The 26,112-nt window shown below is 42.4% G+C and overlaps 1 protein-coding gene across 2 annotated transcripts in view; it reads right to left on the bottom strand.

Annotated features, from left to right (window-relative positions):
* IFNAR1 (interferon alpha and beta receptor subunit 1) overlaps positions 1-23,670 on the bottom strand; it is a 30,957-nt gene extending 7,287 nt beyond the window's left edge. The window contains exons 1-8 of one of the 2 annotated variants that reach the window (XM_057697331.1): positions 23,415-23,668; positions 17,359-17,482; positions 11,563-11,756; positions 9,155-9,312; positions 8,901-9,042; positions 7,632-7,746; positions 1,198-1,403; positions 935-1,089 (exon numbers count right to left, since the gene is read on the bottom strand). In XM_057697331.1, coding sequence (XP_057553314.1) covers positions 935-1,089; positions 1,198-1,403; positions 7,632-7,746; positions 8,901-9,042; positions 9,155-9,312; positions 11,563-11,756; positions 17,359-17,482; positions 23,415-23,487 — 1,167 coding nt within the window. In that variant the 5' untranslated portion in view covers positions 23,488-23,668. Of the gene's footprint in view, positions 1-934; positions 1,090-1,197; positions 1,404-7,631; positions 7,747-8,900; positions 9,043-9,154; positions 9,313-11,562; positions 11,757-17,358; positions 17,483-23,414 lie in introns of both variants that reach the window. The other variant, XM_057697332.1, reaches the window with a different exon arrangement.
* Positions 23,671-26,112: the final 2,442 nt, after the last annotated feature.

The raw sequence follows: 26,112 nt of genomic DNA, 5'->3' as shown, positions 1-26,112 counted from the left end.
TCACAACTGCTACAGGCACCTAGTGGGTAGGGGCCAGAGGTGTTGCTAGCCAACCTATCATGCACAAGGCAGCTCCCATGACAAAGAATCATCCAACTCAAATGTCAGTAGTGTTGAGAAACCCTGGTTCATGAATACCTGGGAATCCTGTTAAAAATACAAATTGCTGAGTTCTACCCCCAGGGATTCTGTCGGAGTAGGAATAAGCTCAGGACCTGAATTTTAAAAACTAACTCTGGGTCGGCGGGGAATGACACTTCCCTGGCAGTCCAGTGGTTAGGACTCTGAGCTTCCACCTCAGGTGGCATGGGTTCCATCCCTGGTGGGGGAACTCAGATCCTGCATGCTGCCTGGTGAGGCCAAAACAACAACGACAACGACGACTAACTAGGGCCCAGGTGCAGGCAATTGTAACTCTTACTGTGTAAAACATGGGAAATGCTCATTTCTTCCTATTGCAAATATCTGAGTGAATGATATAGTCTTTGAGTTTAAAAATTTCCCGAAAACTTTAACTTCAAGTTTTGTTTACCCAAATCATAGTTATAATTCTACATTATAAACCTACACTACTGGGACTTCCCTGGTGGTGCAGTGGTTAGGAATCCGCCTGCCAATGCAGGGGACACGGGTTCGATCCCTGGCCTGAGAAGATCCCACATGCTGCGGAGCAACTAAGCCCGTGTACCACAACCACTGAGCCTGTGTGCCACAACTACTGAAGCCTGAGTGTCTAGAGCCTGTGCTCCACAACAAGAGAAGCCACCACAATGAGAAGCCCGTGCATGGCAATGAAGAGTAGCTCCCGTTCGCTGCAACCAGCGAAAGCCTGCGTGCAGCAACAAAGCAATGAAGACCCAACACAGCCAATAAATAAATAAATTTATTAAAAAAATAAAAACAAAAACCTACACTATATAGTTTTTTTTTTTACCTCAGCATCTGAAGTGTTTTCCCGAAAAATAACTTCATAAATTAGTGGGTAAAGCTGGTTCAAGTTGTTTTCAGACTGTTTTGGAGCCCCAATAGACACATGCAGTGAGTCATCATTAATGGATTTCATGCTAATGACTGGAGGAGATATGATGGCTAGAAAAAAGGTGTGAAGACGTAAAGTTCGAATTAGACGAGAAAACAATTTTAAGACTTCGCACCAAATTGGAGAATTACAATGCAAAGTAAAAACTATTGGCTTACTTTCCATTTCAGCATCAAACATTTTCTCTTCAGACCAAAAAGATGTGTTATTTCCATTAGATGCTTGTACACGGATACGGATACGGTGAATTGCTTCCAGGAAATCATTCTGAGGGATCACACAGTGGGTAGTTTTGACATCTTTACAGTTCGGTATTTGTTTCCATTTGTCTGAACGATTCTCAGGAGTGTTTTTTGAATGCTCACTTTTAAGACAAAAAAACGTTTTTTATTCCAAACACATTAATTTAGTAAACATTTACTGAGTGCCTGTAATACATTAGGTACTCTGTTAGAGGCTAAGGTTACAGAGATAAACGGTCCTCACACTGAGGAAACTCACACGACAGTGGAAGAGACATGTTCACAAAAGAAAACCAAAGATCTTGCTCCAGAGTGCGATAAGGTAGTGGTGTGCTAGAGGTGGCTCCCACCAGTGCACTAGAACAGCTGCTAAATTTTCAGGAATGCTGCCAGCTAGTTGTTAAATATAGCCATTATTAAAAATTATTTAAACTAACAAATAAACTGTACTAAAAACAAAAAGTAATAAGTACTCAAAACTCATCTTGTCCTCATTACTTGCCTACATTTTATTACCTATGCTCGAGGCTATTTACATCTATCGTGTTTATACGGTGGAAATGCTATACGACGGAGGGCTTACTGTTCACCTTCCCAACTCCACGTTCAGTGACCTGCTGTTGGGAGCTTGACAGTGGCCCTAATAGGAGTAGTTACATTATAAAAACTGGCAAATGCTACAGATAAGGCTTTTCCCTTCTGGAAAGCCAGCCGCTACACGTACCAGCACACCTGTGGGTAAGTGCTATGTCAGAGATACACACCAGTGTCCTAAGAGCAAGTCTACACTTGCTGGGTGTAGACTGGGCCTGGAGAGGTGAAGTAAGCTGCTCAGAAACCAACAGCTCAAAGCATCTCAGTTCAAGCCTGGAACTACAAGAACCTCCTAACTGGTCCCCTTGTCTTTAGTGTCTCCTTAGGCCACTGCACCACATACAATGTGGCCACCTTCACCTTCCTCAAACACAGACCTCATGTTACCCATCCCTCAACACAAAACTCCCCATGGCACTCAAATGCCTACAGGGTAGTGTGGGGAGGTGCCTTATCTTATTCCATCCTATTAAGTCCACGTTCTCGATCACTGCTCACCCAGGCCCGAATGTTCTGCTGCTCTCAAAGCAGGTCTTCCCCTCTTGTAGGCAAAATTCCAAACTGGCCCCCAAGATCCCTACCCCCTGGTGCACAAGCCCTACATAATCCCCCTCCCCTCGCTGTGGGCAGGAACTGTGAACTCTTGATTAGGTTACATTATTTGGCAAAGGTGAAGGGATTTTACAAATGAAATCAAGATCCCAAACCAGTTAACTTTGAGTTCATCAAATGAGAGCCTATCCTGGGTGGGCCTGACCTGATCAGATGTGCCCTTTAAAAGAGGGTCTGGAGGTCAGAGATTCTCTCTCCTGATAGACTCTAAGAAGCAGGCCACCATGAGTTCTACAGCTGCAAGAAATGGATTCTGCCAACCACCAACCACCATATAAGCTTAGGAGACAGCAGGAGACAGCTTGTATGAGACAGCAGCTCTGGCTAACAGCTTGACTGCAGCCTTGTGAGACCCTGAGCAGAGAACCCAGCTAAGCCACACCTGGACTCGTGACCCGAAGTCACTGAGAGATAATAAATGGTGGTTTTTTTTTTTAATTAATTTATTTAGTTGTGCCAGGTCTTAGTTGTGGCAGGCGGGCTCCTTAGTTGTGGCATGAGAACTCTTAGTTGTGGCATGCATGTGGGATCTAGTTCCCTGACCAGGGATCAAACCTGAGCTCCCTGCATTGGGATCTTGGAGTCTTAATCACTGCTTCACCAAGGAAGTCTCTAAATGGCGTTTTTTAAGCTGAGTTTGTGGTACTTTGTTACAGAGCCATGGGAAAAGAATACCTTTTTGTTGTCCTGACCTCATTTTGTCTCTTCATATCCTGAGATTTCCCTTGTGTGTAGCCCCGGCCCGGGATGCCCTCTCTCATCATTTAAAAATATATGACTTAGCAATCAAGGCCTCATTCACATGGCGTCTCTTTCCAGATGGCTTCTTTGGTCTCTCCAGCCCCATCCACCTTTACATTTCTGACTTCTGTAACCCTTATAATTTGTACTCCACTCCTCAGTCCTAAATCACATTTTGCTACACAAAGGCAGATAACCGCTTCAGATTTCTAAAACCATGTGTTTTACTGTGCTGTATCTTTACAGCACCCTCAGTGCTTTGTACGGTATGCTAAGCACTCAAAAGAAATTTTAGAGACCAGCCATCAGGAGCCCCGTCGCTGTCTAGTTTGTGGCCCTACTGTTTAACGTGCTTCTGGAAGTGAAGAACACGTGAAAGACTCCTGCCACAGTTTCCTGATCGGGGGTGTGGGTGTGTGTGTCTGTAAGGGCATCGATGACATGAACGCTTTTATTATACAAACTGTTACTGCTTCAAAACTAACCCCACAGGGTGCAGAGCAACAATCACAGCAGTACCGGCTTCCCTTCTCTCAGTCCTCCTTCTTTCTGTGTCTTTCTAGTCTTTCTCCTCACTCTTCCTTTCCTGCCTTACCTATGCTACACCGTACTGCACTACACTACACTGTGGCATGCTACACTGTACTGCACTACACCATACTGTGGCATGCTACACCGTACTGCACTACACTATACTGCGGCATGCTACACCGTACTGCACTACACCATACTGTGGCATGCTACACCGTACTGCACTACACCATACTGTGGCATGCTACACCGTACTGCACTACACTATACTGCGGCATGCTACACCGTACTGCACTACACCATACTGTGGCATGCTACACCGTACTGCACTACACTATACTGCGGCATGCTACACCGTACTGCACTACACCATACTGTGGCATGCTACACCGTACTGCACTACACTATACTGTGGCATGCTACAATGAACTGCACTACACTATACTGTGGCATGCTACAATGCACTGCACTACACCATACTGTAGTATGCTATATACTGCACTGCACTACACTATACTATGGCATGCTACACTGCACTGCACTACACCATACTGTGGCATGCTACACCGTACTGCACTACACTATACTGCGGCATGCTACACCGTACTGCACTACACTATACTGTGGTATGCTACAATGCACTGCACTACACCATACTGTAGCATGCTACACCGTACTGCACTACACTATACTGTGGCATGCTACACCGTACTGCACTACACTATACTGCGGCATGCTACACCGTACTGCACTACACTATACTGTGGTATGCTACAATGCACTGCACTACACCATACTGTAGCATGCTACACCGTACTGCACTACACTATACTGTGGCATGCTACACCGTACTGCACTACACTATACTGCGGCATGCTAACCGTACTGCACTACACTATACTGTAGCATGCTACAATGCACTGCACTACACTATACTGTAATATGCTACACTGTACTGCACTACACCATAATGTAGTATGCTATATACTGCACTGCACTACACTATACTGCGGCATGCTACACCGCACTGCACTACACCATACTGTGGCATGCTACACCGTACTGCACTACACTATACTGTGGCATGCTACACCGTACTGCACTACACTATACTGTGGCATGCTACAATGCACTGCACTACACTATACTGCGGCATGCTACACCGTACTGCACTACACTATACTGCGGCATGCTACACCGTACTGCACTACACTATACTGCGGCATGCTACACCGTACTGCACTACACCATACTGTGGCATGCTACAATGCACTGCACTACACCATACTGTGGCATGCTACACCGTACTGCACTACACTATACTGTGGCATGCTACAATGCACTGCACTACACCATACTGTAGCATGCTACACCGTACTGCACTACACTATACTGCGGCATGCTACACCATACTGCACTACACTATACTGTGGCATGCTACAATGCACTGCACTACACCATACTGTGGCATGCTACACCGCACTGCACTACACCATACTGTGGCATGCTACACCGTACTGCACTACACTATACTGTGGCATGCTACAATGCACTGCACTACACTATACTGTGGCATGCTACAATGCACTGCACTACACTATACTGTGGCATGCTACACCGCACTGCACTACACCATACTGTGGCATGCTACACCGTACTGCACTACACTATACTGTGGCATGCTACAATGCACTGCACTACACCATAGTGTAGCATGCTACACCGTACTGCACTACACTATACTGTGGCATGCTACAATGCACTGCACTACACTATACTGTGGCATGCTACACCGTACTGCACTACACTATACTGTAGCATGCTACAATGCACTGCACTACACTATACTGTAGTATGCTACACTGTACTGCACTACACCATACTGTAGTATGCTATATACTGCACTGCACTACACTATACTGCGGCATGCTACACTGCACTGCACTACACCATACTGTGGCATGCTACACCGTACTGCACTACACTATACTGTGGCATGCTACACCGTACTGCACTACACTATACTGTGGCATGCTACACCGTACTGCACTACACCATACTGCACTACACCATACTGTGGCATGCTACACTGTACTGCACTACACCATACTGTGGCATGCTACACCGTACTGCACTACACTATACTGTGGCATGCTACACCGCACTGCACTACACCATATTGTGGCATGCTACACCGCACTGCACTACACTATACTGTAGCATGCTACACCGTACTGCACTACACCATACTGTGGCATGCTACACTGTACTGCACTACACCATACTGTGGCATGCTACACCGTACTGCACTACACTATACTGTAGTATGCTATATACTGCACTACACTATACTGTGGCATGCTACAATGCACTGCACTATACTATACTGTAGTATGCTATACTGCACTGCACTCTAGTATAGTATACTGTACTGGACTGTACTATACTATACCATACCATACCATACCTTTGGTCCCTGTATTCCTCTGCCCTCAATATCTTTTTGTTTCCCATCCCCTCTCTCCCCAGAGTCCACTTTACCTTTCACTTGATTATCCTCTTCTCGTCTCCCTATTTATCCCTGGCAGTTTTCCAATCAATATCAACTATATGCAGTCCTCCTCCACCCATGTGGTGCTAAGCTTCACTTGTATTTGGCTGGTCTCTACTCAATCACATAGAGCACGGTTCTCTCCATCTTTCTTAATTTCCCACTAAAGTAATCACTAAAAATCTTCCAAAGGACTTCCCTGGTGGCGCAGGACTTCCCTGGTGGCACAGTGGTTAAGAATCCGCCTGCCAATGCAGGGGACATGGGTTCGATCCCTGGTCTGGGAAGATCCCACATGCCACTCAGACACTAAGCCCGTGAGCCACAACTACTGAGTCTGCGTGTCACAACTACTGAAGTCCACATGCCTAGAGCCCGTGCTCTGCAACAAGAGAAGCCACTGAGCCTGTGTACCGCAATGAAGAATAGACCCCGTTTGTCACAACTGGAGAAAGCCCACTTGCAGCAACAAAGACTCAATGCAGCCAAAACATAAATTAAAAAAAAAAAAAAACCTACTAGAGGAAAGAAAAGTATATCTTTAAAAAAAAATCTGGGACCTCCCTGGTGGCACAGTGGTTAAGAATCTGCCTGCCAACGCAGCTGACATGGGTTTGATTCCCCTAATCCAGGAAGATCCCACATGGCGAGGAGCAACTCAGCCCGTGTGCCACAACTACTGAAGCCCATGCGCTCTAGGGCCTCTGCTCTGCAATGAGAAGCCACCACAATAAGCCTGCGCACCCCTGCTTGCCTCAACTAGAGAAATCATGAGCGTAGCAATGAAGACCCAATGCAGCCAAAAATGAATAAATACATAAATAAATAATAAAATAAACTTATAAAAAAAATCTGTCAAAGCCACTAAAATAATCAAGACAATGGGAAGGCTAACTTGAACAGGACAGAGCGATTGGACTGAGATTATTTCAAGGACTCATGGAAGAAGTGGGTTCTGAAGAAAAGATCACGGCCATGTGTCAAATATTCCCGACTCAGGAAATAACACATACAACTAGAATCACACCTTTAAAAAAAAAAGAAAGAAACAAAAGAGGAAGAGAGCCAGTAAGAACACTAGATGTTATTAGAATATACCCATTTCACAGCAAGTGAAGAAACTGAGGCCCAAAGAAGTTAAGTGATTAGCTCAATGACATCCAGGGACTAGAATCAAATACCCCAGTTGCAACATATTACAACTACCTTTCCGCCAGGCTGCACATGTGCACGGAGCAGCAGTGGCTGAAGCAGAGTGAAAAGAAGCCTAACAAACTGGGCAAAATAAACCGCAAAAGGACATGTATGGAATAGAACTTACTAGGACCATTGAGCTCGAAAAGTCGTGTTTTCATATGCGTAATCCCATTTAAGAACATAGACTTGATTTTCAGCATGGATTTGTATATTTTCCGGTGAAGGTACTTTATGTTTCTCTAGAAGACAAAGAATGCACAAAAAAGCACACGCATTTACTCCAGTGAGATAACAGATGGCAAGAATTCTTAACAGCACAGGGGCAAGAAGATACAAAGCTCGCACTTTATCATTATGAGGTAACAGCTAAATAAGCTATGGTGTGTATTCACACAAGGTAATACTATGCAGCCACTTAAAAGAATGTGGTAGATCTATATGTACTGGCATAAAAAGAGAGCCTCAATACACAGGGTTAAACAAGCAAGTTTAAAATGTATCTGGGGACTTCCCGGGTGGCACATTGGATGAGACTCCACGCTCCCAATGGGGTGGGGGGTGGGGGGGCTGGGTTTGATCCCTGGTTAGGAAATTAGATCCCACATGCATGCCACAACTAAGAGTTCACATGTTACAACTAAGGAGTTGGCGAGCCGCAACTAAGGAGCCTGCCTGCTGCAACTAAGACCCGGTGCAACCAAATGAATAAATATTAAAAAATATATATATATATACATACATATATAAATATATATCCAGCAGGACCTTATCTTTTAATTTAAAAGACAAAACTCCCAAAATTGTAAGTCTGAGTATATCTTTATACAAGCCCTGAAAAAAGCATGAAAGATTGTACACAGACTCCTGGTGATGTTTATCTCTGGTAAATGGAATTGGGGGTCAGGAGACAGGAGAGGAAACCTTTAAACCCTTCTATACTGTTTGATTTTTAAAAACAAAGCATATTAAATTTATAATTAAAATCATAAATCCAAGCTCCTATCCTTAAACCTTAACTGTTGGTAAGATGTCACTGATCAAATGCATGAGGGTGCTTTCATATTTTAACATTTCATCTATAAAGGTATACTTTTTGGAAGACAAAGTGTTCTTCTAGCAACTACTCCCCCTTCACATGGATTCTGAAGAAACAAGAAATTTTTGTCATTAGAAAATACTTGGACGTTTACACAGAATTTTCATTACTATTTACTGGAGACAAAAATTCCAAATAACATTTGTTGCTTATGTAAATGCTGTTAGAATGCGTTTATTTTAATGTCTATTAAACCATCACATAGACGTCAGCAACTATTGGAAAAATGCCAAAATTAATAGGTTGTCAATTTATATATATATAGTTATTGAATCTAAAGCAAAACTTCCTCCTTACCTGTGGTGTTTACACAATGCACTGGACTATAGAAACCATTTTTTCTTGGTGAAAGCAGTTTTGCTTTAACTTTTAAACAATAAGTAGTCCCTGGTGAGAGTTTATAAATTTTACCTCCCGAATAAATAGTTTCAGTCCTTTCCTATAATAAAAAAAAAAATGAAGAAGTCTGTTCTTTAAAAAAGTATAACATCAAATTTTAGAATTAATTCATGTCATTCTTCTCTCACATCAAAGATAAAAATAATGCTTACTTCTGGACTTGAAGAGTTTTCCCAGATAACTACGCTATACTTAAAGTTCAAATGATCCATAGCCCACATGATACTATAATTTGTTCCAGGAGGAGAGATGTTTATTATTATTGCCTTATCTTCGGCTTCTAAATGTACATCTGGAGGACCAATTTGAGCTGTAAAAATAAAAACATTTACTATATAAGCTCACTAATACAAGCCCCAAATTCATATAACAAACAATTCTAAGCACTCACTATGTGCCTGGCATATAAAACGGAGAAAAGCCCTCAAGGAGCTTACACTTTAGTGCTGGATGTGGCCAAAAATCCCAAATAAGCAAATACATACAATGTTACAAAGTCATGTGTGCCATGAGAAAAAAATAAAGTTACTTAAAGGGGCAGAGAATGGCAGCAAGAGCTGTTTCAGGTAAGTTAGTGGGAAGAAGGCTCCCTGAAACGCTGGAGCTGAGACCTGGACAAGGTGAGGGAGTTGCTCACGCACGTCTCTAAGGAAAAAGCATCCCAGGCTGAGGGGCACTAAGGGAAGAGCCCCTGAGATGGGAATGTGCTCATCATTTTCAAGAGACAAGAGGGGGCGTTCGAATGGCTGAGTGGTAGAAAATGAGATCAGATGGGCAGCTAGAAGCCAGGTAGGAGGCAGAACTCCGTAGTCTGTGTCTGTAAGGTCACTGGAGGGCTGCTGAGACCTGATTTACATTTGGGGAAGACAACTCTGTAGCCCCAGCTCACCGCAACTACAGAAAGCCTGCATGCAGCAACAAAGACCCAATGCAGCCAATCAATCAATCAATCAATCAATCAAATTGTAAAAATAATTTAAAAAATTAAAAATGAAATAAATTCTAAAAAAAAAAACCCTTGAGACGACTTTTAGACTTCTAAGCAGAGATGCTGAATAGAGAGCTGGTGACATGACCCTAAGGTGAGGAGAAGGAATGGGGCCGGGTCAAGGGCACACATGGTAAAGAAAGCCGCATGATTCCTGGCGAGGGCGCGTAGGAAGAAGACGTTCAACAACCGAGCCCTGAGGACTGAGCCCTGCAGCCGTCTAACATTTAAAGGTCTGGGGGACAAGAAGAAACTGGCAAAGGAGCAACCAAGGAGCAGGAGGAGAGCCAGGAGAGAGCAGCGCCCTAGAGATCAGAGATGGAAGGGTTTCAAGAAGAATGGAGTGATAATCATGCCGATGCCACAGAGGAACTGGGCTGGAAGAGGACTGGGAGGCCGCTCGGCATCGAGGTGGGCACGGCGACCTTGGCAAGAGTGGTTCTCATGTAGTGATGGGGAACACAGTTCGAATGGAGAGGGCTGAAGAGGGAGTGGGAGGAAAAGCGCACAGAGAGTTTTGGTACATGGCAGTGGTTCTCAAACTTTTTGGTCTCCGGATCTCTCCACACTCTTAGAGAAATGGAGGGTCCTAAAGAGCTTTCATTTACATGGGCTATGTCTTTGAATATTTCACATATTAAATATTAAAACTGGGACTTCCCTGGTGGCACAGTAGTTAAGAATCCGCCTGCCAATGTAGGGGACATGGGTTCGAGCCCTCGTCCGGGAAAATTCCACATGCTGAGCAGCAACTAAGCCCGTGAGCCACAACTACTGAGTCCGAGTGCTGCAACTACTGAAGCTCGCGTGCCTAGAGCCCGTGCTCCGCAACAAGAGAAGCCACTGCAATGAGAAGCCCGTGCACCGCAACGAAGAGTAGCCCCCGTTGGCCACAACTAGAGAAAGCCCACACGCAGCAACAAAGACCCAACACAGCCAAAAATAAATATATATATATAAAAATATGATTTTTTAAAAAACATTAAAATTGATAAAAATTTTAAAAAATCTATTGATTCATTAAAAACCAGTAACGATAAAATCCATTACCTGATAAAAAATATTTGTGATAAAAAATGACTATATTTCCCAAAGCAAACAAGCCAAAAAACTTAGAAGATGCTATTTCACATTTTGTTCAAATCTCTTTAATCTCTGGCTTAATAAAGAAGACAGCTGTGTCTCATACCTATTTCTGCATTCAGTCAGTCACCAGATCACATCAAACAGCCTCTAGAAAACTCCAGAGTACACTCAAAGAGAGAATGAAAATGAAAAAGGCAAGTAAGTCTTAGAATTATTGGGAAAATAGTTTCGACTTTACAGACCTCTTCAAAGGACCCTAGAGACCATATTTCGAGAACAGCCACTATAAGGAAGGCAAGAAAATGAGGCCATAGCAGGAAGAAGATACCGATTTAAGGGAATCTTTGATCTTTTTCTTTTTCTTTCTTTCTTTTTTTTTAAGGTGGGAGATTTTATATCATACAAATGAATGGGCTTGGGGAGAGAGCTGTCCTGCTAATAGTTAATAAAAAACACAATGTCATTCAGCTGGCGACTTTTTCTTACCTTTTAGAAATGGTATAAATGGCTTAACCTCATGCCATTGAGAAGTGTTGTTTCCTTTTTCTGCTCTTATGCGCAATTCAATATTTTCATAAACACATTTATGAAAGCTTTTAAGCTGGACTGAAGAAAAGCTGCATTCGGTACTAGCAATATGTTGACACCCAGGCAATTTTTCCCAATTATCCATCCAGGGCCTTCAAGATAAAAAAGCAAATGAATGAACGAACACTGTAAATACAAGAGTGACAAACACGTTTTCTATTGACATTAACATTAAAGTCAGTATAAGTAGTTCTTTCTTCTACTTGAGTTAATGTCCTGACAATATTTTTGTGTGTAATGATCTACTCTTTTTCAATGTATATATACCGAGTTATTATTAATACAATGGAACAATTCTGACATACAGTTAACTTTCTTTTAAAACTTTTTATTTTATATTGGAGTATAGCTGATTAACAATGTTGTGATAGTCTCAGGTGCACAGCAAAGCGACTCAGCCATAAATATGTATGTATTCATTCTCCCCCAGACTCCCCTCCCACCCAGCTGCCACATAACATTGAGCAGAGTTCCCTGTAGTTAACTTTTCAATACAGTTCTGTAATTCTGTGGGTGGCTGCATTAAGATTTCAAAGAAGCAGAGAAAGAAAGCACCTGTAAGATAAAGGTGGACTTAGTGTTGGCTTTGTTAAAAATAGTTGTCTGACTTTTGGCCAACTACTGTCTATTCTGGACCCTCTCCTTCCTTACTGAAAATCTGGGAACTGGATTTGATGATTTCCTTCTGACCTCCTCCTATGAAGAGATTTACTAGCCCTAAGAAAGACCTCAGAATCAGTATGGTTTGAGAATTTCCTCTGCTCTTCTCTAAACCAAACCATTCCTTCTACATACTGAACTCTGTAATTCCTTCTGTTGCATCACTAGAAACAAAGGACTTAAAATGTTAACATAAAATAACAAACTTCTCAACGTGGATTTAGTCCATCAAAAAGTTTGAGTGATATTAGGGTTTTTTTTAAGCACATCAAGAAATCAAGTTGGCAAAGTGTCTAAAACAAAAAGCACATGTTGCTACAAAGGGGAGAGGAGGCTGAAGTGAAGTGAGGAACAGAAAACAAACATTAGATTTCAAAATTTTTGCCTATGGTAAGCCCTGTCTGGCTTAAACCAAACAGAAACTATCCTCTGAGAAGGCATTTTTGGCAAGCCTAATTCATAGTTCTAGCACTAGCTGATTTTTATTTTTTTGGTAATATTGTAGACCTCATTTTAAAGATGTTAAAGCATGTTTATTTATTTTTAAAATATTTATTTATCCATTTGGCTGCACTGGGTCTTAGCTGCAGCACTCAGGATCTTGGTTGTGGCATGCAAGATCTTTTTTATTTTTTATTTTTTTAGCTGTGTGCGGCATGAGGGCTCTTAGTTGTGACATGCATGTGGGATCTAGTTCCCTGACCAGGGATTGAACCCAGTCGCCCTGCACTGGGAGTGCGAAGTCTTCACCACTGGACCACCAGGGAAGTCCCTAAAGCATCTTTAATAAAACGCTAAGGATGCTCTTTATTAAAAGCTAATAGAAATTAGGGATGATACCTAAATGTTTGTGCTGACTCCAATTCAAGTCTACCTTATTTTTCAAAAAAGAAACAGTTTTTAAAAGTTACCAATAACATACACTACCATTTACACTTCATTCCTGGCAAGTTTCCCCTTCTCCTTTACCTTTCTGACCTCTGAGATTAGAGTTGGCATTAGTAATACCTTAATTTAAATGCAAATCTTCCTGAGAAATTCCTCCACATCAGAATCTATTTTTTTAAAAATCCTGACTTTAAAAATCTAAACAAAAATTCAGATTTTTCCCCCTCAAATGTCATTCATTAGAAAATGTAATTCCAGAAAATATAATTCCAGAGAAATCAGGAGATTAAGGAAGTCTGGGAAGTGGGTACAGTACACAGGCTGCTTTAAATCAGGGGCACAGAGGGTCAAAATAAAATAAGCACCATACAAAAAGCCAGTAATGCATCTCTGGTCCATTTATCTGGAGAACCTTATAAAAAATTTAAACCTAAGCCTTGATATGGTTTCAACTTACACTCACTCTTTTTTTTTTTTTTAAATGGTAGATTTATTTATTTATTTAATATGTATATTACATAAACTTATTTATTTATTTAGTGGCTGCATTGGGTCTTTGTTGCTGCACATGGGCTTTCTCTAGCTGTGGCGAGCAGTGGCTACTCTTCATTGTGGTGCGCAGGCTCGTGGTGGCTTCTCCTCCTGTGGAGGCCAGGCTTTAGGCACACGGGCTTTAGTAGTTGTGGCACATGGGATCAGTAGCTGTGGCTCACGGGCTGTAGAGCACAGGCTCAATAGTTGTGGTGCATGGGATTAGCTGCTCTGCAGCTTGTGGGATCTTCCTGGACCAGGGATCGAACCCGTATCCCCTATACTGGCAGGCGGATTCTTAGCCCCTGTGCCACCAGGGAAGTCTCTATTTATTTTTAAATTTATTTATTGGCTGCGTTGGCTCTTCATTGCTGTGCATGGGCTTTCTCTAGTTGCAGAGAGCAGGGGCTACTCCTCGTTTCAGTGCTCGGGCTTCTCAATGCGGTGGCTTCTCTTGTTGCAGAGCACGGTCTCTAGGTGTGAGGGCTTCAGTAGTTGCAGCATGTGGGCTCAGTAGTTGCAGCTCGCAGGCTCTAAAGCACAGGCCCAGTAGTTGTGGTACACAGGCTTAGTTGCTCCGCGGCATGTGGGATCTTCCCAGACCAGGGCTTGAACCCGTGTCTCCTGCACTGGCAGGTGGATTCTTAACCACTGTGCCGCCAGGGAAGTCCCACCCTTACTCTTTACATCTGTCTTTCCTGCTTCAGGAGATGCAGCTGCCCACTCTATTACAACTGCTTTTACATGTAAGGGAGCTACCGCAGTGGTAGATACTTCCATATTAAAAAAAAAAAAAGTTATCATAGACAGTATTTAGATCACAACAGAAATGTAACTTGAAAATAAATATGTAACCAACAGAAAATTCATTTCATAAAACCAGTTTCATAATAAAACTTCATGCCATCTTCGTCTCTCCTAATTCACTAAAGTATTCCGAGTACCCAGAAGAGTGTTTGGCATAAAAGGCATTTAGTGTTTGTTGAATGAAGACTACACACTACGTAATACATTTTAGCTATAAGCCAGAAACACTGATGTTTAGATGAGCGTGTATTCTACAGGCACTGGTATCCCAGTAGCTTCTTTATGTGTCTGTGTTTCATTTATCACCAGGGACATGTCTTACGTTCTGAGAAACACTAGATGGGAAAAAAATATCTGTCTGCCGCTGACATTAACTTACACTCGGGTTACATATTACATTCGCTACATTACAACATACACTTTAGTAGATCATGTGCTCCCCACCACTGTTCCGTGCACATGATACACAATTGTGCAACACTCATTTACAACAGCGTTCTGAGTTAGATGCTTCATCACTGGGGTGTTCCAGCCCAGTCTGCCTGGGTCTGTGCTCGTTTAAGCTTATTGTTTCAGCTTCTCTAAAATCAAGTGCTTCTGTTCACTCTCAGAAGTATCCTGGTTTGAATCATAAATTACACACAATGATACTAATTTTTTATCTTTACTGAAAAGATAAGGAAACTGTAATAGAATTAGTAGCAGAGGATGGATTTAAACCCAAGCAGCCTGGCTCACGTCCATACAATACTACACCACAGGAACCTCTAAACTGGCTCCCCAAACTTGTAACCTGGCATATTCTTTTTTTTTTTTTTTTTTCTTTTATGATTGATCTTTTTTTTTTTTTTTTTTTTTTTATTATTTTATTTTATTTTTTTGGGGGGTACACCAGGTTCAATCAACTGTTTTTATACACATATCCCCATATTCCCTCCCTTCCTTGACGCCCCCCCCTCGATTCCCCCCCACCCTCCCTGCCCCAGTCCTCTAAGGCATCTTCCATCCTCGAGTTGGACTCCCTTACCTGGCATATTCTTAAAAGGCAATTGTTTATAAAGCTAGCAGAACAGAACAGAGAAAGAAAACACTGAAATAATGCACTGGATACTAAAATCAGAATGGAAAAATAAAAGATTATCATGAAGTGGAGAATTTAGTAGAAGCAATAGAACCTGTGAAGGAACAAGAACATGAGAACAACTGTTTATGGCTTTGTTCTTTATTACAGGGGTACTTTTAAAGAAAGAAATCTGAAATAATCTCTGTTATACCTAAAATAGTTGTTTAACAAGGACATTCTGAACTAAGGCATAGAACAAAATTGGTAACAAAACTGAAAGTTCAAGTTAAAGAAAATCTCTAGGACTTCCTAGGTAGTGCAGTGGTTAAGAATCCGCCTGCCAATGCAGGGGACACGGGTTCCATCCCTGCCCCAGGAAGATTCCCCATGCAGCAGAGCAACTAAACCGATGCGTCACAACTATTGAGCCTGTGCTCTAGAGCCTGTGAGCCACAACTATTGCGCCCATGTGCCACAACGACTGAAGCCCACGTGCCTAGAGCCTGTGCTCTGCAACAAGAGAGGCCACCACAATGAGGAGCCTGCGCACCACAACGAGGAGTAGCCCCTGCTCACCGCAAGTAGAGAAAGCCCGTGTGCAGCAACGAAGACCCAACACAGCCAATAAAATAAATAAATTTATAAAAAAAAAAAAGAAAATCTCTAACGATGAGAATTCTTAAATTATTAGTTCTGAGAAAAACCATGTACATGTGTGTGTGTATGTGTATACATATATATGGTTGACCCTTGAACAACACGGGTTTGAAATGTGTGAGCCCACTTACATGCAGATGTCTTTCAGTAAATACATGTTACACTACTACACCATCTAGGGCTGGCTGAATCCATGGATGCAGAACCACAGATACGGGGCGCCTAACTGTAAAGTTATACTCAGATTTCCGACTGCACGGGGATGGGGGTGGGGGGTGGGTCAGCATCCTTAACTCCCGCCATTGTTCAAGGGTCAACTCTATATACACAGACACGTGAATTATTAATAGATTACTAACAAGCAACTGGAGAACAACAGGGCTGTGGCTGAAGTGGTGGAATCCTGGTTCTAGAGGTCCTACACCTCATTTCTTCACTGCCTGATTCCCTGCCTGCTCTTACGTGGACAGGGATCACAGGTAGTGGACAGGGCCCCTGCACCCAAAGCAAATACTATACTTCCTGAGCGGTGCTTCCTTCTGTAATCCTTTCCTCCACAACTCCCTGTCTGCCTATCATTAAGTAGAAAGGTAGCACTAGGGAGAAGGTGGAAACGCCACAAACACTGAGTCTGTGGGAATACAGGGTCCAGTATACTGATGCTTATAAAGTGTATCTAAAATTAAAACTTTGTGTATGATGGAGGCAATAGGAAAGCGTGAACACAGACAACCTATTCCAAGACCTAGGGTAGGCCTTTGGGGCACGTTCCCACAACCTCAAGGTATGCTCTAGGTCAGACTTTAATTTATATTTAAAGAGGTTGGAGCATCTAGGACCGAGAAGCGTTGGCTGTGGACTACAGAAGTCGTCTGCTAGCCTCGTCCCCCAAAATCTCTTGTTTTAGCACCCAAAGGTGAATTTGATCAACTCCCTATTGGTAGAAATGAAGTTATAAATATTATGTAAAATATTTTCATTTTCTTAAAAAATGAAAAAACCAAATGATTCCTAATCTGAAAAAAAAAAATTTATGGTGTTAAAGGGGTAAAAAATTACTCAGCCAATCAATAAGTAGAGTAACGTACATTTTATATTCTGCTGAAAAAGTCATATTCCTGACAGACTCACTGCTGCTGCTCCACTTCAGGATGAAGTTGTCATCAATGATGCTGATGCTATCATTTTCAGGACATTTTAGATTTGTTCCCCCTGTTGAGGCAGTAAGAAAGAAGACAGTTATACATACATACGTATACACATACTATAGATATTTTAAAATATTATTCTTTCCTTCACATCACTGATTGGAGAATGAATACATTTAAATATAACAAAACTAAGTATACAAAAAAAAATCTAAAAAATCCTAGTGTCTGCTCTCAGCATGGGGAGGCTGCTAATTATTTCCATCTCTGCATTCAAGAGAGCTGGAAAATGGTTGAGTTTTTAAAATCTAAAAAAAGCCAACATTATATGTCAATTATATCTCAATAAAAGTGGAAAAAATAAATCATTAAAAAGGTAAGCACTGCCTTTTAATTGGAAAAAAAAGTCTCTGTATAAAAATAGTATTTTTTTTTTTTTTTACAATAAACTGCATATATTTAGAGCATACAATTTGGTATCCTAATCTCCCAGTTCATCCCCCCCCAACCCTTCCCGCTTTCCCCACTTGGTGTCCATATGTTTGTTCTCTACATCTGTGTCTCTATTTCCGCCTTGCAAACTGGTTGATCTGTACCATTTTTCTATATTCCACATATGTGTTAATATACGATATTTTTCTCTTTCTGACTCACTTCACTCTGTATGACAGTCTCTAGGTCCATCCATGTCTCTACAAATGTCCCAGTTTCATTGCTTTTTACAGCTGACTAATATTCCATTGTATATACATACCACATCTTCTTTATCCATTCACCTATTGATGGACATTTAGGTTGTTTCCATGTCCTGGCTATTGTAAATAGTGCTTCAATGAACACTGGAGTGCATGTGTCTTTTTGAATTATGGCATTCTCTGGGTATAGGCCCAGCAGTGGGATTGCTGGGTCATGTGGTAACTCTATTTTTAGTTTTGCAAGGAACCTCCATACTGTTCTCCATAGTGGTTATATCAATTTACATTCCCACCAACAGTGCAAGAGTGTTCCCTTTTCTCCACACCCTCTCCAGCATTTACTGTTTGTCGATTTTCTGATGATGCCCATTCTACCCGGTGTGAGGTGATACCTCATTGTCATTTTGATTTGCATTTCTCTAATGCTTTGAAGTTTCATTAGGTCCCACTTATTTTTGTTTTTATTTCCATTACTCTAGGGGGGTAAAAATAGTATTTTTCTTTGGTCTTAGCAGTGATACTAAAAAAAAATTAATACTGATGTAAAGGATATAGGGTCCAACTGTTTAACAGCCTCAGTTTTGTTTCACATACTATTTTCAGAGAGGGATATACTCTGATAGAGAACAGAACCGATGCGGTTTCAGAGGTGACACCTACTCACAGGAACCAAACATTCACATAACAATGGATAGAGATATGAAAGTTTGTCATGTCAGCCATGCCCTCCCTACAGGAACCTGAAAAGGTCTTGACTGTTGAACATATCAAGCCTGAACCCTCCTGTTTATTTTTAAGGACTTCCATCTAGAGACCTATTTTATTTCTTCTGTTTTTTTTAAAAAAACTGAAGTATAGTTGATTTACAATACTGTGTTAGTTTCAGGTGTGCAGCAAAGTGATTCAGTTTTATACATATATGTTTCACATTATTTTCCATTTTAGGTTATTACAAGACACTGATTATAGTTCCCTGTGTGATACAGTAAATCATTATTGCTTATTTATGTACAGTAGTTTGTATCTGTTCATCCCATACTCTTAATGTATCCCCCCTTCTCCTTGATTTCTTATACTTCTAGTACAAATCTTCCACCAGTTGGATGTCCTCTCTTCTGATTTTTCCTTTCTGGCCCCTCCAAATAGTGTTTCTCTTCCTCTCAGACCACCCAAATCCTCCAAGACCCAGCTCCAGTTTCCCCCTAATAGATAACCTTCCTCAAATACTGCAGCTCTTGCCCATCTTGCTCTTTCTTTACACACTGCAATCGTGAATCTGCATACTTCAATTTCACACTAAAGTAGATGTACTCAGCATAGTACCTGACATCTAGCAGGCTCTCAAAACTTGCTGAATGAAGATGTCTTTTAAAAAAAATTGTTTCTTTGTGTTAAACACGACCGCCAACCAGACTGCAAGTTCCTTAAGGTAGGGTCTAGATAACTTCATACTTAATCTGCATTGTTCAGAGTCCTCAGACTAATGCTGAGTTCACGGGAACTTTTTCCCTATCACAAAGGAGTGATCTTAAATGATGATAAATTACAATTTTTAAAAGATCAGCTTTGAAGTTTATTCTTCTTCCTACAATATTTCTAGCCTTTACTTCTGCTTCAGGACAAGGATGTTATCTCCTCACAGACTTTCTGCTATAGGGAGCCTTGTGTAGAACTTTTTCTTAAACTGGGATTGTGCCTCTACTTTCCAGTTAGAGACATTATGGTATGCAGTCAAAAGGGGAGATATCTGAGAAAATATCTTCCGAATTTTTTTTAATTTGGGGAGGTACTCATTGAATCTCCCCACCCTCAATTCTCTATTTTATACTCCGATTCTCTGAGAGTGCATCGCCAAATAAAATTACTTTCCCCTGATCCCACTCTAAACCTAATTTCCATCCCAGTTGTTGGAATTTTAGAGATATTTTTTTCTTTAAATTTATTTATTTATTCATTTATTTATTTATGGTTGTGTTGGGTTTTTCGTTGCCACATGCGGCTTTCTCTGCTTGCGGTGAGCGGGGCCTACTCTTTGCTGTGGTGCGAGGGCCTCTCACTGTGGTGGCTTCTCGTTGTGAAGCATGGGTTCTAGGCACGTGGGCTTCAGTAGTTGTGGCACATGGGCTCAGTAGTTGTGGCACATGGGCTCAGTAGTTGTGGCTCGTGGGCTTAGTTGCTCTGTGGCATGTGGGATCTTCCTGGACCAGGGATCAAATCTGTGTTCCCTGCATTGGCAGGTGGATTCTTAACCACTGCGCCACCAGGGAAATCCCGGAATTTTAGAGATTCTATGGTGCCAAAGGACAGTGACTGAGTTTAAGGGGTTCACAAAAGGTCTGATGGCATTTGTAGTCTCCGGCCCAGAATATTCTAATTCTATTAATTCTGGGCTCTGAGAAAGGACGAAGAAATGTGATAGCTGGGGTGGAGCCAGGTATTTCTTCAGGGATAAAATCCTTCTGCTACTAAGGGAAGGAGACCCTGGAGTTAGACGCATCTTGGCATTTGGGAGACCAACAAATAACTGACGGATAAATGGACACGGACTTGGAAATAGTTATTAAATAGGATTTTAGAGTTCATAGATTTTGTTCTATCAGTATTAGCAATATCCCTTTTATAACAGTTTATTTCAACCTTTAGCATGTAAAATACATAAAAGGGTACTTAAGACAATACTTCTCTTTATGCAATTGGTTGCTTCCAATCTTTCATATTCATATTGATGACTAGAAATGGTTTACTATATTTTTAAGCCTGACTTAAACCCAGACAGACATCTCCACAAATATAAATTTCCTCCCATATTTTGGATAGTTTTCTTAGACTATGATCCCAGAGTTGTATTTACTAGGTTTGAAAGTATGAATAGTTGTATGATTTTGAAACACAGAGCAACCTTATGATCTCAAGTTAGGGTTAACATTTCATTTACTTTTGAATATTACTACTTTTGAGAAAAAAGTAGATCAGTTAAGTGAAAGAGAACTAAGCCCTTAACATACAGGTGGATAGTCAAGAACTAAATTGTGGGACTCTTAGAAAAAGCCTAGCCTTAGGCCCCAGGGCTTTCAGGCCAGATTCTCAGGGTTTGATTTCCCCCCGTAAAGCACTGGCTAGCTCTATGGCCTCAGTCCTCTCTTCCACAAAATGAGGATAAGAGTGCCTAGCTTTGTTCTGAAAGCTAAATGAGTTCATACCTTTAAAACACTTAAGAGTAGTGCCTGGTACATAGTTAAGAAAGCAATAAATGCCAGTTGTATATGAAGTTTATTTTCGCTCTCCTCTAACCTAGAGTAAAATTATGATCTTAAAGAACACCTGCCTGGAATGTTAACTTTACATGAAAATTCTGGGGAAATTCTTTTTATACAAGAGCAAACATGAGTTTAATGCAAAATTTTCATGAACAGGGACTTCCCTGGTGGCACAGTGGTTAAGAATCCACCTGCCAATGCAGGGGACATGGGTTCGATCCGTGGGCCGGGAAGATCCCACATGCCGTGTAGCAACTAAGCCCGTGTGCCACAACTACCGAGCCTGTGCTCTAGAGCCTTCGAGCCACAACTATTGAGCCCACATGCCACAACTACTGAAGCCCATGCACCTAGAGCCCATGCTCCGCAACAAGAGAAGCCACTGCAATGAGAAGCCTGTGCACCACAACCAAGAGGAGGCCCCGCTTTCTGCAACTAGAGAAAGCCCATGTGCGCACAGCAACAAAGACCCAACACAGTCAATAAATAAATAAATAAATAAATTTATTAAAAAAAATTTTTTTTTCATGAACAAAAGACTCCAAAGAAATTACCAGGGGTTACACCAGGACCCTAGTACCCATATGCTATATATTATATCTGTGGAAGAGTTTGAGAAATAGGTGTGAATCAGAATAAAGGAAACCTCATTTAAAATGAAGTCAGGAGGCCAGAAGACAGCGCCTTCATGCACTTTCTGTTTAATTTTTTTTTTTTTTTTGACTGCATTAGGTCCTCATTGCTGCATGGGGGTTTTCTCTAGTTGCTGCAAGTGGGAGCTACTCTGTCGTGGTGTGTGGGCTTCTCATTGCAGTGGCTTCTCTTGTGGCGGAGCACAGGCTCAGTAGTTGCAGCTCACCGGCTTAGCTGCTCGGCAGCATATGGGATCTTCCCTGGCCAGGGATGGAACCCATGTCCCCTGCATTGACAGGTGGATTCTTAACCACTGTGCCACCAGGGAAGTCCCCCCTTTCATGTACTTTCACTACCTATTCCAGATCCCAAGAAGAAGAATTCTCCTCTCCCAGCAACAAGCCCAGCCAATGGTGAAAGCAGCAGCATCTTGAACTCCTGCTTTCCTCCAATGGATTTTCCCTCAAAACAACTCCACCCAACTTCCTCCTTTTTCTCTATAAAGTAACCTTCTCTTTTTGTTCCTGGATCTGCCTCAGGTTTTTGCTATAGCTTGCTTGTCCCAAAGTGGAATTCGTCTGCTATTCTGGAAGAAACCTATTATGCTGGTAAAAATAACTGGCTGTTTTATTCTTCAGGACTAGATAGGATACCATGTACCCCAGAAAATAAGGGTGTGATTTTCTAAGCAAACAGTGAAATATTTTAAGCCCACTAGGCGGCCTCACCTACTCCTGGATACCTGCTCTCAGCTGCTAGGCCCTGTTTCTCTCTGGGTACCCTTCTCACTACAAAGTCAACCGTATAACAGTCGCCATTCCTCAATGCATCCTCCCTAAGTTAAAGAAAGGCAGCAAATTAGGCTGGTGGTTCCCAGCCTTTGTGTTTTGGCTGCGCATTTTTCTTTTATTATTATGTTTTTGATTAGACTGTACGAATCCTGAGGGCAGAGAAATCCTCGCAAACCTTATCGCCCTCCCACAAGGCACCAAGAAATTGTTTACTAAACTGAGAAAACAGCAGCAAAGCTCCTGGCTGAAGCCTTGCTTATTATTAAATGGTCCAGTCGAGCTGCCGGATTTTTCGGAAGGCAACAACCTCTCAAACACCAAAGCCCTCGCACACCCAGCCCCGCGGGGGTGGGAGCCCAGGGAGCTGCCAGTGGACGGAAGGGATGGCTGGGAGGGCGCCCCCAAGCAAGCGGCGTGGAAGGATCTTCATCGCTTCCTCTTGTTTGATTTTCAACCCCAAGTCGGTTTCAGCGTGAGCGCTGCGACCATGAACAACCAGAGCTCTCCCAGAGAGGATGTCTGTCCCTCCACCCACTTCCCGGGCCGAGGTTTCCCCGCCGCCGCCGCCGTCCAGCCTCGCGCCCAGTCCCCGAGTCTGTGCCCGGACCCCCACCTCTCACCTGCGGCTGCGAGCAACCCCCATGGCGCCCCAGCCACCAGCATCAGGGCCGTCGCGCCCAGGAGCGCGAACATCGTCCGCGGGCCGTCGGCGGCCCTCCCGTCACATCTTCGGTCCCCTCTGGTAGCGCGGTGCGGCACGCGGGAAGCCTGGGCACACGAGTGGCCCCCGGGTCTGCGCCCCACGCTCAGCCAGCGCCCCCCTCCGTGTCGCCCCGCCCCTCTGCCCACCCACTCCCGCGCACGCGTCGTCCCTTCTGCGCGCGTGCCACCGTCCGCGCACGCGCGTGGAGCAGCGGCGGGCAGCCCCGCCTCAGCCGCCCGCCCCCGCTTTCAGGCCGGGGACTGCACGCTCCCGATGCTCCCCTGGGTTCTGGGAAGAGCGCTCCTCACTGGAGGCCTCGACCCTGGCAGGATGTGGGAGCTTTCCCAGTGCGCCTGCGCGGGTCTCGCGGCCTGACGTCAGCCCCCCCCCCCCCCCCGCCTACTTCCCGCTAGTTGCAGCCCCAGGGCGCTGTCTTTGGCCCTGCCCCTCCGCAGCCCGGGTTGCGGACAAGGGAACCTGGGAAAGCGGTGTGGGGGAGGCTTGGGGGTTAAGAGAGGAAGGAGTGAGGAAGCTTCCGAGCGGGTCAGGCGATTTGTTTGTGTAGACGTCTGTGCGCGAAGGGTAGGCGTGTCCTGAGTTAAGCCACGCTGAGCTTTCGTTTTCGGGGCGACCTGGCCAGGGGGAGCACGGGTCCCTTGCAGAGGGTCGTGACGACGTCTGGGCCTTGGGGGTGGTGTCCGGAACAGAGGTCTCTAAGCTCTTTTGATCGTCTGCCCTTATCAGGAACCCATTTGAGTCCCCCATTCGGTGGTTATTTAAGTACCTTAATAATAGATTATGTACACTATAAAAATATGTAAGAGGGAAAATATAAAGGATGAATGTTGAAATAAGCAGTCAAAGGCATAGCTGTTAATTATAACAATTAGACAATGTAATGATCAATTATACGGTAAAATGAGGTTTTTCAAAGAGCTGTACGCTTGAATATTACCTTATAAGCAAACGACTGAGGTACAATTTAAATACTATGAAATTCACCCATTTCAAGTGAACAATGATTTTTTCGTATATCTGTGCAGTTGTTAGGCCTCTTTTTAAAAAAACTCGAATTATTACTTTGTGGTTCATACATTTTTAGGTTTGATTCCGAGTATGTCAGTGGTTTGCTTCAGTGAGGTCATAGGTAAAAAAAATCCAGATGAGAATATGTGGGTCTGAATGGAAGAAGGAAGTTCTTGGTTGCATTTATTAATCATACTCATTAAAAGCCTTGACAAGGACTCTTTGACTCATGGTTTTCATTAAAATTTTTGTTTCCTGCTGTCCAAAAGTTGTTGTCACAAACTAGTTGGAATAGAACAATGGGCTCGAAACATTTCATGGACTAAAACAGTTCATTTGTAATATTTTAAAATATGTTGAAAAATTTCCCTCCACTTTGGTGGGCAGCTCGAGGTGTTTTAGATGCACATAGCATTTTTGGCAGCAAAAATCACATTCAAGTGGAAAATTTCCAAGTATATTTCATTTTTTATAATTATTTTTAATTATTAATTATAAATTATTTATTTATTGGCTGCTTTGGGTCTTGGTTGCTGCACACGGGCTTCCTCTAGGTGCAGTGAGTGGGGGCTACTCATTGCTGTGGCTTCTCTTGTTGCAGAGCACGGGCTCTAAGTGCTCAGGCTTCAGTAGTTGTGGCCCATGGGCTTAGTTGCTCAGTGGCACATGGGATCTTCCTGGATTAGGGCTTGAACCTGTGTCCCCTGCGTTGACAGACAGATTCTTAATCACTGCAGCACTGGGGGAGTCCTCCAAATATATTTTAAAATGCAGGTATTATGTATAGTGAATACCTGTATAGTTTCTTTTGATTTTCATTTGTTCACAATAAAAGCAACTTTAAGGGAGTTAATGCTTTGTTTTGTTTTTTAATATTGCTACATGACATGCTAATGTTTTACACTTGTTAAAGAAAAGATCAGTAAATATATTTTGTAAAACCACAATTCACCTTTAAGTTGACAGCATTTGAATGGCACAGAAGACATTCATGGTCTTTCCCATCTTAACATGGTAATTGTAAAGATTGGATTGTATTTTAATAAAATTGGATTGAATTTTAAAAAATTACTACAGGAAAAGAAGTAAAATTGTCACTGTTCGCAGATGACATGATATTATACATAGAAAATCCTAAAGATGCCACCAGAAAACTACTTGAGCTAATCAATGAATTCGGTAAAGTTGCAGGATACAAAATTAACACACAGAAATCTCTTGCATTTCTATACACTAAAAATGAAAGATCAGAAAGAGAAATTAAGGCAACAATCCCATTCACCATTGCAACAAAAAGAATAAAATACCTAGGAATAAACCTAACCAAGGAGGTAAAAGACCTGTATTCAGAAAACTATAAGACACTAATGAAAGAAATCAAAGAAGACACAAACAGATGGAGGGACATACCATGTTCTTGGATTGGAAGAATCAACATTGTGAAAATGACTATACTGCCGAAAGCAATTTACAGATTCAATGCAATCCCCATCAAATTACCAATGGCATTTTTCACAGAACTAGAACAAGAAATTTTACAATTTGTATGGAAACCCAAAAGACCCCGAATAGCCAAAGCAATCTTGAGA

This window comes from Hippopotamus amphibius, chromosome 10, assembly GCF_030028045.1.
Source record: "Hippopotamus amphibius kiboko isolate mHipAmp2 chromosome 10, mHipAmp2.hap2, whole genome shotgun sequence".
Classification (NCBI taxonomy): domain Eukaryota; kingdom Metazoa; phylum Chordata; class Mammalia; order Artiodactyla; family Hippopotamidae; genus Hippopotamus; species Hippopotamus amphibius.
Note: the sequence above shows the minus strand (reverse complement) of the source record. Positions and strands in the feature narration are given on the sequence as shown.